At 36.3% G+C, this 17,571-nt stretch overlaps 1 protein-coding gene across 3 annotated transcripts in view; it reads right to left on the bottom strand.

Annotated features, from left to right (window-relative positions):
• TTBK2 (tau tubulin kinase 2) overlaps positions 1-17,571 on the bottom strand; it is a 145,450-nt gene that overhangs the window by 73,444 nt on the left and 54,435 nt on the right. For all 3 annotated transcript variants that reach the window (XM_054565523.1, XM_054565524.1, XM_054565525.1), the window contains one exon: positions 5,854-5,927. In XM_054565523.1, coding sequence (XP_054421498.1) covers positions 5,854-5,927 — 74 coding nt within the window. The remainder of the gene's footprint in view (positions 1-5,853; positions 5,928-17,571) is intronic.

Raw genomic sequence — 17,571 nt, 5'->3', positions numbered from 1 at the left:
GATGTTGACTTCCTTTTGAAAAAATAATAAATTCTTAAATTACTTAAGTACCATTTGAAATAAAATATTAAATAGTACTCAATCTAAGAATTGAAAAATTACAGAAAAGTTGGGAGCCTTTCATAGAACATATCTTCTTTTAAAATAAAGTTTTTCCATAGCATAACTTTGCAGTTATCTTTATTTTTTTAAATATTAGGGGAATTTATCCTCTACATCCTCAGCAAATATAAAATAACTGATAATCTAAGCAACATGAGAGTACCTAATAACTTTTACTAGCATTCCAATACATTTTTTCTTCAAAAATCAGTATTTTGATTGCCCAAATATACCTAAGATAATACTGGAACTTCATTTGTAAACAACTTATACTGTCATAATAACTTTTGAAAGGAAATCAATAAACCTAGACTTATGATATTAGTAATGATTTAAATTTTTAAATATTTTAAAATGTAAACCTAAGGTTTCAAATAAAATTAAAAAGATAAATGCAAGGCTGGAAAAGTTATGAACATTGTAAATATATGCAGGTTTGATCCAACAAATTATACAGGGTGAGGCAAAAGCAGGTTCACAGTTGTGAGTATGTGGGACAGAATTAATTCTTGTGTTATTTATTAATTATTGTATTATTTTTCATGCAAGCAACTGTACACCTACTTTTGCCCCACACTGTACTTCAGAGTATATACTACAAATGGTTATTTATTATAAAGAAAAAAAACAACCTATACATCTATCAATAAATGAAAGATTAAATAAGTTATGGTACAGTCATCTTACTGCCTAATATGCAGCCACTAAAAAAAGAACCTTTATACATAGTAATATGGAATAAATGTTATTAAATAAAAACGTAAATTTATTTCTTCCTAATTCTATAAACTTAACATGATCCCAATAAAAATTGGAATAAATTATTAAGAATTTGAAATATCTTAAAGGGAGAGAAAATAATAATAACAAACCCTCATCTGTTATTCACTACTCCCCCCTACCCAGGAACATACACCCTCCTCTCCCTTCCCACACACATACACTTGCATTATATTCATGTTATTATATTATTCTCTCTATTCTTGGGTATGTTTAATTTTTTTCATAATAATAAAAAGTTTTAAAATATGGCAGCTCTGATGTTAGGCAATCTAGATCTACATCTGTACTGTTAACAGGATTCAAAATATTTTTTGCCCCTCTCCAGGTGATTGCTTATCACAAAATATCACCCTTTGGCTATACTAAGGCTGCTCAAGGAAAGCCTCAATATCATTTCATCTACATGTTTTTAAAAGTATATAAGAACAAAGAGACGCACTTTGATGTCCCTGAACCTCACAATAAAAAAATCAAAGAGGTCATTAGCAATTTTTTTCCACAAACTTGAATTGGAAATATCAAAATGAACCATGATATATTTTCTCTTTAAAAAAAAGAAATCCTAATCATATCCACTTAAAAAGAATTTAAAACAATGACCAATGCAATTTCAATAGGTACCCATAGCATCTAGACTGTGGTCTCTAAATACCATTTCCCATTAATAGAAATCAGGGCTTAATGGAGAAATGGTTGATTCAAGCTCTGGAGCATGAAATGTATAGAATGAGCCAGATACGCAATGCTGTACCAGAAAGTCAGAATGCTATCAAAGACTGCTGCAGTCTGGTCCTGTTGAAATGAATCAGGATCCACCTTAAAGAAAGTCCTGCTAGCCAAAGATGGGACAATTTGAACATTAAAAAGAAAAACAATAATTAAAAGACACAAAATATGTTAAATCTATGAATTCATGATTATATTTTTTAAAAAGAAAGAGCTAATTAGTCTCTTTTGGAAAATATTAGGGAACCAACTCACTACTCTGAAAACTGGTAAATAAAAGAATCAAGTATTAGTCCTATCCTTCCCATATGAAATGTTATTTTTCCCCAGGTTAACCTAATAGTTGATTTAATGGTTTTTAAAGAATTCTCGCTGATAAATCAATTATAAATCATAGAATTAGCCCTGGCTGGTGTGGCTGAGTGGATTGAGTGTCTGCCCGTGAACCAAAGGGTCACCAGTTCAATTCCCAGTCAGGGCACGTGCCTGGGTTGCAGGTCAGGTCCCCAGTAGGGGGCACATGAGAGGCAACCACACATTGATGTTTCTCTCCCTCTCTTTCTCCCTCATTTTCCTCTCTGTCTAAAAGTAAATAAACAAATAAATCTTTTTTAAAAATTCACAGAATTAGAGTAATACACTTGCAACCCCACTGAAGTAATGAATCTAGGAAATGATTACTAATAGGTTGATTAAAACCTGGGAGAAAAACCACTGGGAACTTTGAAATAGATGAATCAGTCTGACAGTCCTTGAATCTTACTGGTCAATCTTAACATTCCTAAAAGAGAGACAATCAGACACTGCTTACTGATGTGATACAACTCACCTCTGGCCATACAAAGCAAAACTAGAATCTGATTTAATCACCAGTTTACAGATAATACAGGGAATAGAAGAACATGTTAAACAACACCACAGGAGACAATCAGAAAAACCCACAATAGAGGAACTTGTGCATCACAAATGACTTTGTTTTTATTAATGACAAATAAAAACACAACAAAAAGGAAACTGAAAGGAAAAAAACAAACAAGAGGCAACCTATAGATTAAAAAAGACTTAAGAACCCACAGGGACATTTCCCACCTATCCCCTATATCCCAATGAAAACAAATTCACTTGAAAGAAAAAAGAGAGCTTAAGAGATCTATCCACCAAATGCAATGTGTGAACTCTCTCTGAAACCAGATTCAAGTAAATCAACTATAAAGAAATAGGAGAGAGAGATGTAATCAAGGGAAACTGAAGACTGACTTGATATCCAATTCTATTATTTAGGAATTATTGTGTATTGTGGCTATGGCGGAAAAAGAAATCATTCTTAGAAATATATACTAATAAATTTACAGATAAAAGTACTTCTTTGATTTGCTTTGAATTAACTTGAGGAGGGAGTGGAGAGGGAAAATACACTTGGAACAAGACTAGCCATATACTGAAAATTACTGAAGGAGGGTGATGAGTACATGAGTACATTATATTATTCTCTCTACTCTTGGGAATGTTTAATTTTTTTCATAATAATAAAAAGTTTTAAAATATGGCAGCTCTGACGTTAGGCAATCTAGATCTACATCTGTACTGTTAACAGGATTCAAAATTTTTTTTCCCCCTCTCCAGGTGATTGCTTATCACAAAATATCACCCTTTGGCTATACTAAGGCTGCTCAAGGAAAGCCTCAACAGTGACCAGGGAGTAAATGAGACCTGGCCAAGGTCTTGTCAATAAAAATGGGAAAACAAATGTCTATAACTGTTTGAATCCTGTAAGATTTTAAGATCCATTTTAATGGTAAATAGCTAGAATCTCTACAATAGAGATAGGATTTACTTCTTAAAAAATTGAAGGCAGATGTTATATAATTGAATTGCTAGGAAGAAAAGATGAAAGTTTACTTACTAATAATGAATTAGGGGTTTTTTGAATAAATTAGGAATGTCAGTGAGAAGCTGGGTCTGAGCATGTAAATTTAAAGTATATGGGAAAACCCTATTAGTTATCTTCAATATGTCAAGAAAGTACTCTCTAGCAATTATATTAACTTTAGCTTTGTCCCCAGATCAAGTCAACCGTAAGTGTAGAGATGGGAGTAATTAATGTTCGGTTCATTTTCCTATGACAGAAAGAAAGATAGCAAGAGGTCACAGAAAAGTTCTTGCATAAGTCTATATGAGATTGTCAAAGGCCACAAAAACCATCATTATCTGATATACACCAGTCTCCTTAGTTTTTCCAGACTAAGAGCCTTCTCATTTCCAGAAAGTGAGATTTAGGTAATTGCAAATATTTAAAATAAAAATAAGTAGGTCCTAAGACTGAGAAACACTCTGCAGACTGAAAAAACTCCTGTCCATATTCTCCAGTTAGTAGTAACCTAAGGACAAAAACTGAAGAGTCTTCAGTAATTGTGCCAAGAATACAGGCCTCAGGCTTCTGCCAAGCCATAACACCCACCCAGTAGCAAGTCCCAGGCAAACCACAATGGGGATACTAGCTGTCCTATCTTCTCCATGGGGATATAGTAAGAATCAAGTAAAATCTTTATAAATCTAAAGTAAAACTATAAAATATCAGAGTTTAAAATTTTAATATCATAGTTTAAAGTATAAAAATTACATTACTAATGGCCAAAGGGAGAGAAAACAGGGTCCACATTAATAATCTAAAAAGGTCCAGGAACAGCTGCTTCAAGAAATAAAACTGTGCTAGCTCAAGAGGTAATGAAACACACAACTCAAAGACTTTAAGGATATAGTCTACAGAGAAATTAATATCTTTAAAATAAATCAAATGCTGAAGGAGAGCTGATGGAAACAAGAAAAGCCTTTTGAGGACACGAGGAAGCACTTAGGTCGGGATCTAAGTCTCTGAAATCCTTGCTATGTAGTTAAGCTGAAAGGAAATGAACCAAATGCCCCAAAGAGATTTTTCTAAAGATGAAAGAAAAGCTTGAGATCTCTAATTTAGGCAGCAAGGTGAACCATGCTTTTACACTGTGAGGGTGACTACAGTTTGGGGGGGGGGGGCAGTGTGTGTGTGTGTGCGCGTGTGCGTGTATATGTGTGCTTTTACACTTTGAGGGTGACTACAGTTCGGGGTGGGTGGGGGGCGAGGGGGTGGGAGTGTGTGTATGTGTGTCCCTCTACAGTTCGGGGTGGGTGGGGGGCGAGGGGGAGGCTGTGTGTGTGTGTGTGTGTGTGTGTGTGTGTGTGTGTTTCTCTCTCTCTCTCTCTCTCTTTCCCCAGTTTGGGGTGGGTGGGGGGCAGGGGGGTGAGTGTGTGTGTGTGTGTGTGTGTGTGTGTGTGTGTGTCTCTCTCTCTCTCTCTCTCTCTCTCCAGTTTGGGGTGGGTGGGGGGCAGGGGTGTGTGTGTGTGCGTGCCTCTCTCTCTCTCTCTCTCCAGTTTGGGGTGGGGGGTGGGGGGTGTGTGTGTGTGTGTGTGTGTGTGCGCGCGTGCCTCTCTCTCTCTCTCCAGTTGGGGGGTGGGGTGGGTGTGTGTGTGTGCGCGCGCGCCTCTCTCTCTCTCTCCAGTTGGGGGGTGGGGTGGGTGTGTGCGTGTGTGCGCGCGCCTCTCTCTCTCCAGTTGGGGGGTGGGGTGGGGAGGGTGTGGTGTGTGTGTGTGTGTGTGTGTGTGTGTGTGTGTGTGTGTGTGTGTCAGGGGCAGAGGCAGTCTCAGAGAGAGCCAGATGGTTTCCCTCTTGTCCCTGCCATAGTCATTACTCCAATATTCCCCTTCTGAATTTCTCTCTCTGTTGCTCCAACCCTACTCCACTTTCCATCTAAAGGATAGGGAACAGAGAGAGCAATGTTAAAGGATGAAAAGAGGAAGAGGAGTACCATTTCTCCTCTATTTCAACTAGAGCATAAATCTTCAAGCAGTTAAGGTTGGTACTTGAGTCCATAAATGGAAAACTGGAGTCCTTAAGGTAACAAAGGGTAGAGAAGAAGGGGACAGGAAAAGGGCAAGACTCACATTACATGCAGCAATCCATGTTGAGATTGAAAACTCTGCAATGATGACATTCAATGAAGATATGGATCAACTAAAATAGCTGAAAGGGACAATACTTTCATCTTTGGAAATATCTGTATCAAGTCTGTTTAAATAAATTGTCACCTGCATAATATTAATATAAACATTCTGAATGTTTCATTGTTATTACTATTATTATTTTCCACTATAATTAGGTACTTTGACCAAAACTGAAAGATTTTAAGACACATTTGCAAGATGGCCTACCTGCAACTGCATGACCACATAGTTGAAGCGATCGTTCCTCCCACAGCCAATAAATCTACAAACATGATCTTTCCCTGGGGAAAAACAAAACAAAACAAAACAGTGGAAATGGTTATATTATAGTTTCTCTTCTAAAAAGTTAATAATTTGTTTTTCTGTATAGTATTTTATGATTGAATATAAAGAACCTGTCTTAAGAACCTTAAGAATAGGAAATCTATTTTATTCAAATTTTCTATGCACCTCCTCCCCCCTGGTCCTACATTGCTCCTTGTGTAGTCAAATGTTTATTGAATGAATAAATAACCAAATTAATAGGAGAAAAAAAATGAATGATAATTTACTTAGAAAGAATTAGGAGGTCATTTCAGATCAAGCAGCCCATACAGTATATATACTCGTATGAAAGCACAGAAGAACAATAAATAAGAACTTGGTTAGGAATACAAATCCTGAATTTTAAATATGCTCTGCCATTCACCATTATAAGACTTCAGTGAGTCACTTAATCTTTCTGGGCCTCACTGACCTGAATTAGCCCAGTGGTTTTCAACCCGAGTTCCACATGGAAAAATCCAAGGAGGTGCTGCCTAGGCCTAGGGTGCAGAGGGAAGCAGAGGTAAAATAGGTAGAAATCTAGGATCCTGTCCCTGATTCAACAAAAGCAAACAAAACTTTATTTAAAAGATTATCAAGACTGACGGGTTCCAGAGCCAGAAGAGAGCGTCTGGCTGGAGCACAGTGAATAAAGGGAGGGAAGTGAAAAGAGATGGCATAGAAGAAGCCGGCAGGTACCAGATTCTGAACAGTCTTGGACTCCATGATAAGGAACCTACACCACATGTATAAGTCAATGTTTTCCAACCCGGGCTGCTTATTAAAAAAACTCAGGTAACCTTTTAAAAAATTCCTAAACTCTGTACTGATTCAGAATCTGTGGGGGAAGATACAGAATATGAGTGTCTCAAAAGTTCTCTAAATAACCCACAGGCAGATGGGCCATGGATGAATTATTTAAAAACTATTGCTGGGTAATGAGAAGCATCTAAAAAATTTTAAGATAAGGAAAAACATACTTAAAACTTTGCATTTTAGAACATTCTTCTGGTGGCAATAAGGAGGGCAGGCTAGAGAGGGTTCACTTCCGGAGGCAGGTCACTCTGGGGATAATTACAATATCTCAAAAGACTGAATAAGGATTTGAATCCTGAAGTATTACAGTAGAGATAGGAAAAATAGGATAAACTTGAGAGAGATTAAAGATGCAGTTTTTCACTAGAAATTGGTACACTTAAATAAAAAGTTGTACCAAAGTAAGTGAACAGGTTGTATAGTAGAAGTTAACGAATGTTCGAAGGTGGAATTTGAGGATAACCAGCTGAATTCAGGAGATGTTGTAATATCAAGTCTGCTACTGAAACCAAAAACTAAGGTCCAGAAATAACATTGGGGAACCATTAGTTCATGGAAGGCACATGGACATAGAAACATAGATGGAAGGTTGCCAAATTGAAAGAATACAGAATGAGAAGAACCTAAGAGCAGAATTCTAGAAAATGTAACATTTAAAGTATGAACAAAAATAAAATTGTCCATGAAAGAAAGAGAGTAATAGCCTGAGAGGTGGGAAGAAATTATGAGAAAGGGGTAGCACAGAAACAAAAGGGCAACATTTTAAGGTGAAAGTGGCTTATGACAAGAGCTATAGAAGAGCTAAGAAGTGCTCATTAACATAAAAAATTAGGAGGTCACTAGTGAGTGGAAGGGGCAGGAGTCAGTCTGTAATGGATTAAAGAGTAAATGGAATATGAGACAATGAGGCAATCTTTGAAAAAGCTTAAGGAAGTCACAGACAAGAGCTAGAAGGGCATGATTTGGTAGATTAATAAGAAATATATCTTAACAGTAAAGAAAAAAAAATTTGTCCACTGAAGTAAAATATGAATAAAATGCAGACTTATTATAGTTAATAATTCCACATTTCTCTTTTGCATCAGGGTTATCACATTGTTCTCTCATTTTTTGTGCTTTGTTGAAAAGAACGAACAGGTGCTATGGGAACAATAATTCACAATATGTACAATACATGTTCAACGCTTTATATGTACTTTACATGTTTGCAAAACTATCAATTACAGAATAAAAGGATGAAATGATCAATTAGCAACTTACTCGTTTCCTCAGCTTCATAGAAACAATTTAAAAAATCATTTAAAAATACTTCCTCTTATTATCCATTCTTTAAGATTCTACTTTCCTATCATGTAACATTTAAATGTGGTATCTCTATTACGAAGACATTTCAACCATCTAAAAACAAAAGTCCATACTAGATTTAACTCCTCTTGGAATGCTCTTCTTAAAATATCTTTATATTAAAGCTACACTAGAGACTTCCAGCCAAGATGGAGACGTAGGTAGATACTTTGCCTCCCTGTACAATCAAAGGACAACAAATTTAAAAACAAAACATAACCAGAACTGCCAGAAAATCGAACTGTATGGAAGTCTGACAGCCAAGACATTAAAGAAGAAACATTCATTCAGACTGGTAGGAGGGGCAGAGACAGACAGCCCGGGTATAGAGGACCTACAGCAAGGCGGTAGCTGGTGGCTTATGTACTGGGAAGTCCTACATTTGCATGGAGATAAACTGGCAGGAACAACTGGGAAGCGAGACAGAACGCGCAACCCACGCTTCCAGTGCTGGGAAATAAAGCCTCAAAACTTCTAGCTGTAAAAACCTGAGGGTTACGGCAATGAGAGAAACTCCTAGCTTCACAGGAGAGTTTGTGGCAGAGACCCACAGGGTCCTAGAACATAGACAAATCCACCCACCCAGGAGTCAGCACAGAAAGGGCCCAATTTGCTTGTTAGTGGGGAAAGTGACAGAAAGCCAACTGAGAACCAAGCAAGCAGCATTGTTCCGTCTTGGACCTCTCCCCGACATACAGCATCACAACAGAGGGACCTGGGTTGTCCTGCCCTGGCAAATACCTAAAGCTCCACCCCTCCCAAAGTAACAGGTACACTGAGACAAAGAAATATGGCCCAAATGAAAGAACAGATCAAAGCTCCAAAAATAACTAGGCGATGAACATATAGCCAACCTATCAGAAGTACAGTTCAAAACACTGGTAATCTGGATGCTCACTGAATTGGTTGAGTATGGTCGCAAAATGGAGGAAAAAGTGAAGGCTATGCAAAGTGAAATAAATAAAAATATACAGGGAACCAACAGTAAAGAGAAGGAAACTGGGACTCAAATCAACGATGGGGAGCAGAAAGAAGAGAGAAACATTAACCAGAACAGAATGAAGAAACAAGAATTCAAAAAAATGAGAAAAGGCTTAGGGAACCTCTTTAAACATTCCAACATGTGAATCATAGGGGTGCCAGAAGGAGAAGAGGAAGAGCAAGAAATTGAAAACTTCTTTGAAAAAATGATGAAGGAGAACTTCCCCAATCTGGCCAAGGAAATAGACTTCCAGGAGATCCAGGAAGCTCAGAGAGTCCCAAAGAAGTTGGACCCAAGGAAGCACACAGTTCAGATTTGGCACATCATAATTACATTACTCAAGATTAAAGATAAGGAGAGAATCTTAAAAGCAACAAGAGAAAATGAGACAGTTACCTACAAAGGAGTTCCCCTAAGACTATCAGCTGATTTCTCAAAAGAAACCTTGTAGGCAAGAAGGGGCTGGAAAGAAGTATTCAAAGTCATGAAACACAAGGACCTACACCCAAGATTACTCTATCCAGCAAAGCTATCATTTAGAATGGAAGGGCTGATATAGTGCTTCCCAGATAAGGTCAAGTGAAAGGAAAGCCCTTATTATATGAAATGTTAAAGGGACTTATCTAAGAAAAAGAAGATGATCAGAAACTATGAACAGTAAAATGACAACAAACTCACACCTATCAACAACTGAATCTAAGTAAAAACAAAAAAACTAAGCAAACATCTAGAACAGCAACAAAATCATAGAAGTGAAGATTAGAGGGGAGAGGGAGAGGGAGAGGGAAATAATATGTACAAAATAGACAGGGGGAGGTTGAGAATAGTATGGGAAATAGAGAAGCCAAACAACTTATATGTCCACCCCATGGACATGAACTAAGGCAGGGGCAGGGAAGGGGTGGTGGGAATGCTGGCGGAGGGGCGGTGCAGCATGGAGGGGAATAAAGGAGAGAAAAAAAAAATGGGACAACTGTAATAGTATAATCAATAAAATACATATTAAACAATAAGGTTATACTAAAATGCCATTTATCTCTTGATACTAAACCCACACTACTTTAAAAAGAAAAAAGACATCAAATAAACTGTATAGTATTTATTGGGAAACCAAAACACAAAGGAGTAGCAAATTTTGCATGGTTCACCAATACATCTTCATTGCTTTAGGTGAAAATTTAATGAGTTCTTATCTCACACTTTATAGCATAGTGTACTATTGCTCTTCTATTTCAGATGTATGCAATTAATTGAACTACTTTAGGTTAGTTCAATAAACATGTACAAATTTTGGGAAGCATGGAGAAACTACAATTTAATTGGAACAGCAACTTTACCACTACTTAGAGCAGTTGCAAAAATAATTTTTGTAATACCTAGTACAAACTAGGTATCACTCTATGTGTACAGGGACTATAGCTATTTGTTCTGGTACCTACCACAGTATCTGGCAAATAGTGAATTGTTTCATCTATTTATGAATGAAAAAGATTAATAGAAATAATAATAGCTAAGAAAGCATGCATAAAATGTAAGCATACTGTTCCAGGCATTATATTAAGTGCTTTACATGCATTTAAACCTCACAATGTAACAATGTATTATTTTTCCCCTATTTTTCAGATGTAAAAATAGATTGTCCAAGACCCCACAGCTGGAAAAAGATGGAGCAGTTTGACTGTAGTCTTTTTTCTTAATTATTATGACATAAACAATTGAAACAGATTTTCAAGTGTGACAAAAACAGACAAGAAGACCTGCTATGTGCCAAACACTAAAATAGGCAGTAGAAATACAAGATAAATTAAGTTATATCCATGTCACAGATATGTAAACAAAAATTATAATACAGTATGATGGGGTCTATATGCTATGGATACACAGAGGATTGGAAATTTTGTTTATGAGGCATTTCATGAGAGTTAAATCACTAGATTTTAAATACTTAAGGTGAGAAGAGCATTTAAGAGCAGAACATCCACAAAGTCTGAAGGATCGAAGTATATACAAAAGATGATTTAAGAGTTAATAGGCTAAAAGGCTAGACAGGGGTTAAAAGGTAGCCATGCTGCCACACAAAAAGTATGCTAACGTTTTGTCTGCCACATAAAGGAGTTCAGATTTGACTCATCATTAAGTAACGAGCAGGGGAAGGAGACAGTTCAATGGTTTGCAAGCATGACGGCTACATGATTTTGGCATGTGTTTTGGAAAGGTAACAGTATTAACCATGATATACTGATTTGTGGAGGCAATAAAAGCCAGGAAATCAATTAGGAGGTTAATACAACATTCCAGGTAAAAGACAAAGAAGGTTAAGCACTGAAAGTGAGAATTTAAAAAAGATGAAAGATTTCAAATTAAGCTTTTAACGACAGAATAGATTATGGGGAAGAGAGAGGAAAGTGAAGAAAGACTTTTAGCTGAAGCTAAACTGACAAGGTAAACCCCATGAATATATACTAAGACAAAAATTGTGGTACATGAGAAAGGATAATAATTTCTACTTTGGGGACTTTGCACTGGTTTATCTACAGGACATGAAAGTTATGTTAGAAATGTAGGTGTAGACTTTTAACAGAGAGGTCAGTATAGAAGAGAACAGATCTGTGTATTGTCAATGGAGGTAAGGGTTGATTGCCCACAGAAGATGGGTAGATTAAGAAAACTGAATCAATGCCAGAACACCAACATGTTGGGGGAAAAAGGGAACCCATGAAGGAGACTGAGAAGGACTTGTGAAGCCCAAGAAGTTTTATACTTCACAACTTTCAAATTTTCTGTAAAGAATTAAGCAAAATTGTCTCTAAAAATGAGCGTAGTAGTATGGGTTATACCTGAGAATGTTAACAAGTTCAAAAACAACTTCTATGGAGAAAAGGAAAGACAGAACCAGGTTAAAGTCCTGAGTAGAATCCAAACACCAGAACTATTGCAAACTTTATGGTAAGTCAGGCAGTCTACTAAGTCATATCTAGTTGGTAGGCAAACAAAAAGAGCAAAGAGTCCTACACTATGTGCTACTAGGTTGGATCATGACCTAGTAGGAAAGGGCCAAAAATTACAGAAACATTTCAAAGTCCCTGGGTAAGCCATTTTATAAACTTTTAGTAACTCCCAGTACAAGACATCTAAATAATCCCAATGACGTTCTAGAAGAGGGCTATCTTGTGTAGAAGTGATGTCAAACCCAAGCCAGCCCTCATTTTATGTCTACCTGATTAACTCTCACAGGTTCTCATACTTGTATATAAAGGCACCATAATATATCAGATAAGTGAACTTGATGTCAGAACAGTAAGCCTGTGATGTCTGTTTGCTTGTTTAACCTCTAAACTGTAAGTACTTCAAAGGCAAGGACTCAAGTACCCAGCTCTGCAGAGGGGACATACTAAGTGAACAGACAACTGAATTCAAGTTCTCCTAACAGCTTTATTGCAACATTATTAACATACCAAAAAATTTCACCAATTTAAAGTGTAAAATTCAATGGATTTTTAGTATACTCACAAACTTCTGCAACCACAATCACAATCAATGTTAGAATATTTTCATCAGCCCTCTCTCTCTCTACTAAAAAATCCATACCCCTTAGTAGTCTCTTCCTATCACCCAACCCCACTCTCCCAGCCTTATGAGATCACTAATCTACATTCTATTTGCCTAATTTGGACATTTCATATAAATGGACTCATTCAATTAAATGGTCTTTTGTGACTGGCTTATTTGACTTAGCATAATGTACTACTCAAAGCTCATCCATGTTGTAGCATGTCTCAAGGCTTCATCTCTTTTTCATTGTTGATATTTCATCATATAGATATATCATATTTTGTTTAGCCATTGATCAGTTGAATGTCCATTTGTATTGTTTTCACTTTTGGTTATAATGAATAATTCTGCTATAAACATTCAAGTACAAGTTTTTGTGTGGACATATGTTTTCATTTCTTGTCTACAAAACTGGTAGTAGACTGGCTGGGTCATATAGTTACTCCATGTTTGATTTACTTAAGCATAACATAGGAACTTCAGGAGTGTTTTCCAAAGGAGCTGTACAACTTATATATTCCTACCAGCAACATATGAGGGTTTTGCCCTGGCCAGGTAGCTCAGCTATGCCAAGATTGTGGGGTTCAATCTCCGGTCAGGACACATACAAGCAGCAACCAATAAATGTAAAAATAAATGGAACAAACTGATGTTTCTCTTTGTCTTACTCTTTCTCCATCCCTCCCTAAAATCAATCAAAACACATGAAAGTTCTAATTTATCTCCATTCTTATTTATTTTTATTGTATTTTTCCTTTACCATTTATCCTCCTTACACCTCCACCCCCCTGAAATCACACCGTTGTCCATGTCCATGAGTCCTTTTTTGTTTTTACTCGATCCCTCCACCCACTAACTGCTCCACCATAACTGTCATCCTGTTCTCTATGAGTCTGTCTCTATTTTGCTTATTAGTTCCGTTTGTTTATTAGATTCTACATATGAGCAAAATCATATGGTATTTGTCTTTCTCTGCCTGGTTCATTTCACTTAGCACAATGTTCTCCAGGTCCACCCATGCTGTCATAAGGGGTAAAATTTTCTTCTTTTTTACAACTGAATAGTATTCCATTGTGTACATGTGCCATAGTTGTTTTATCCACTCATCTGCAGCTGGACCCTTGGGCTGCGTCCATGTCTTGGCAATTGTAAATAATGCTGCAAGGAACATGGGGGTGCATAGCTTCTTTTGAATTAGTGTCTTGTGTTTCTTTGGGTATATTCCCAGAAGTGGGATTGCTGGATCAAAAGGCAGACCCATTTTTAATTTTCTGAGGTATCTCCGTACTTCTATATACAGTGGCTGCGCCAATCTATAATCCCACCAACAGGGCAAAAGGGTTCCCCTTTCTCCAATCCTCGCCAGCACTTGTTGTTTGTTGATTTATTGATGATAGCCATTCTGACTGGTGTGAGATAGTTACTCATTGTGGTTTTAATTTGCATTTCTCTGATGATTGGTGATATCTTTCTGATGACTGAGCATCTTTTCACTTGTCTACTGGCCATGAGTATGTCCTCTTTAGAGAAGTGTCTATTCGGGTCTTTTGCCCAATTTTTAATTGTATTGTTTGGTTTGTTGGTGTTGAGTTTTGTAAGTTCTTTATAAATTCTGGATATTAACCCCTTATCAAATGTATCAGCAGATATGTTCTCCCATTCTGTTGGTTGTCTTTTATTTTGTTGATGGCTTTCTTTGCTGTGCAAAAAACTTTTTAGTTTGATATAGGTCTATTTGCTTATTTTTTCTTTTGTTTCCTTTGCCTGAGGAGATATAATAGATAAAATATTGCTATAAGCAATGTCTGAGATTTTACTGCACGTGTGTTCTTCTAGGATTTTTATGGTTTCAAGTCTAACATTTAAGTTGTTAGTCCACTTTGAATTTATTCTTGTGTATGGTGTGATAAGGTGGTCTAGTTTCATTTTTCTGCATGTATTTGTCCAATGTTCCCAATACCATTTACTGAATAAACTATCTTTAGCCCATTGTATGTGCTTCCTTCCTCTGTTGAATATTAATTGGCTATAAAGGTGTGGGTTTATTTCTGAGATCTCAATTCTGTTCCATTGACCTATGTGTCTGTTTTTATGCCAGTACCATGCTGTATTGATTACTATGGTGTTACAGTATAATTTGACATTAGGTAGAGTGATTCCTCCAACTTTGTTCTTCCTCAGAATCACTGCTGCGATGCAGGGCTTTTTGTGGTTACGTATAAATTTTTGGGATATGTGTTCTAGTTCTTGAATTACATCATTGGAATCTTGATAAGAATTACATTCAATCTATAGATTGCTTTGGGTAGCATGGACATTCTAATGATGTTAGTTCTTCCTATCCATGAACATGGTATATGCTCCCACTTATTTGAGTCTTTTTCTTCAGTGTTATAATTTTCCAAGTATAGATCTTTTAGATCCTTGGTTAGGTTTATTCCTAAGTATTCTACTCTTTTGAAGCAATCGTCAATGTGATTGTTTTCTTAATTTCCCTTTCTGATGGTTCATTATTGGCATATAAAATGCAGCTGATTTCTGGATATTAATTTTGTATCCTGCTTCTTTGCTGAATTCATTTATCAGTCTAGTAGTTTTTTGGTGGGGTCTTTAAGGTTTTCTATGACCAGTATCAACCTACCAATAAAAACATATGAGGGTTCTAATATCTCTCCATTCTCACCTACTCTTATTATTATCTATATGATATTGCACATCTTTTCATGTGTTTATTGTCCACTTGTCTGTCTTCTCTAAAGAAATGTCTATTCAAATCCTTTGCTGATTTTTCATTTGGACTGTTTCTTTATATTGAGTTATAAGAGCTCTTTATATATTGTAAAGTCCCATATCAGATGCACAATTTATAAATATTTTCTCCTATTCCATGGATTGTCTACTCACTTTTTTAAAGGTAATTTTTATAGGAGTTTCAGCCAAACTAATAACATTTGCCAGAGTGCAAGATCTCAAATGCTCCACAGACTAGTAGTTTTGCAGCTTATTACTTACTTTCTTGATAGTCGTCTTTGAAGCACAAAAGTTTTTAAATCTGATAAAATCCCATTTATTATTTTGTTGCTTGTGGTTTTAGTGTCATATCTAAGAAACCACTGCCCAGTCCAAGGTCACAAAGACAAGCACGGTGTATTCTTCTAAGAGTTTTATATATGTTTAAGCCTTTGATCCATTTTGAGTATATTTTTATATATGATATAAGGTAAAGGTCTAACTTCATTCTTTTGCACGTGTACAATGATGTTGGAAAGACACACTCCTCCTGTGTTTCTCCTTTACTCTCACAATACTACCATACTCACAACACTTCGACGCCATATGTATGGGCTTTCCACACATCAACCTGTTCTTCTAGACACTAGCTGGGTGTCCTATGATTCGATTTAATCCTGATGCTATCTACTTGGATTTATCATCAGATCTTCACAAGTTAAGGGCTCAGTGCCACAAGACTACCCCTACTTCAGGTGCCAATCATAAGTCCCTGGCTGTCATCTGTACTTTTAACCAACTAACCATAAACTGTAGCTCCCATTACCCCCTCCTTGAGTTCAAAAATTTGCTAGAGTGGCTCATAGAATTCAGGGAGACACTTATGTTTACAGGTTTATTACAAAGAATGGAATAAAGGATATCCATGAACAGCCACATTTAGAGATCACATAGGATAATGTATTTGGGAAGGGATACAAAAAGTGTCCATGCTCTCTCCAAGTACACTACTCTCCCAACACCTCCAAGTGTTCAGTAACTCAGAAGCACTCCAAACTCAATACTTCTGAAAAATATTCTTATTTATTTTATTTTAATGGAGGCTTCATTCCATAGGTATGATTGATCATTATCTTAACTTCCAACCCCTGTACACTTCTCAGAGGATATTGGGTGGGGCTGAAAGTTACAAATTTCTAATCATGGCTTAGTCTTTCTGGTGATCTTCCACCAACCTGAAGGTATTCAGGAGCCCACCAATAGTTGCTTCATTAAAACAAAAGACACTGGAAATTTCAAGGGATTTAGGAGCTCTATATCAGAACCAGGGGCAGAGACCAATATGTGTATTTTCTATTATTTTACAATACCCAATCCAGTTGTCCTAGCACCATTTATTGAAAAGACTTCTTTCCCAATTTAATTGACTTGGCATCCTTGTCAAAATCAATTGACCATATGTGACAATTAATTTCTGGATTTTCAATTCTATTCCATCTATCTATAATTCTATCCTTATGTCAATACTACCATGTCATCACTACTGTCACTTTATAGTAAATTTTGAAATCAGGAGGTGTAAGACTCCAACTTTGTTGTTCTTTTTCAAAACTGTTTTGATTATTTGGATTCCCTTGTAGTTTCATAAAAGTTCATTTTATTTTTATTTTTTTTAAATTAATTTATTTTTTCAAATACATTTGTCTCCGCCTTCCCCCTTCCACTTTCCCCTGCCCCCCTCCCTCCCTCAATCTTTCAGTTTTTATTTCTAACCTGTAATTTATTTAGAATATGTTGCATCTATTTAGACTATACATTTTTTAGCATTTCCAAATATTTTATTGTATTTTTTCCATTACCATTTAGTCCCCTTATACCCCCTCCCCCCTCCATATTAATTTTAAAATCAGCTTGTCCATTAGGAGCCACCTGGGATTTTGGTAGAGTTTGATTTCGATCTGTAGATCAATTTCAGGAGTACTATCATCTCAACAACATTATCTTCCAATCTACAAGTGTGTCTTTCCATGTATTTAAGTCTACTTCTTTATTTTTTCAACTATGTTTTGTAATTTTCAGAAAATACATTTTACACTTCTTTTGTTAAATTTATTCCTACATATTTTGTTTTTTGATGCTATTATAAATGGAATTGTTGTTCATTTCATTTGGGGATTTTTCATTGCCAGTGTCTAGTA

Source organism: Pteronotus mesoamericanus, unplaced genomic scaffold (genome assembly GCF_021234165.1).
Source record: "Pteronotus mesoamericanus isolate MK-2021 breed Mesoamerican mustached bat unplaced genomic scaffold, CSHL_Meso_final contig_164, whole genome shotgun sequence".
Taxonomy (NCBI): domain Eukaryota; kingdom Metazoa; phylum Chordata; class Mammalia; order Chiroptera; family Mormoopidae; genus Pteronotus; species Pteronotus mesoamericanus.
The sequence above is the reverse complement of the archived record's forward strand: the minus strand, read 5'-3'. Positions and strand labels throughout refer to the sequence as shown.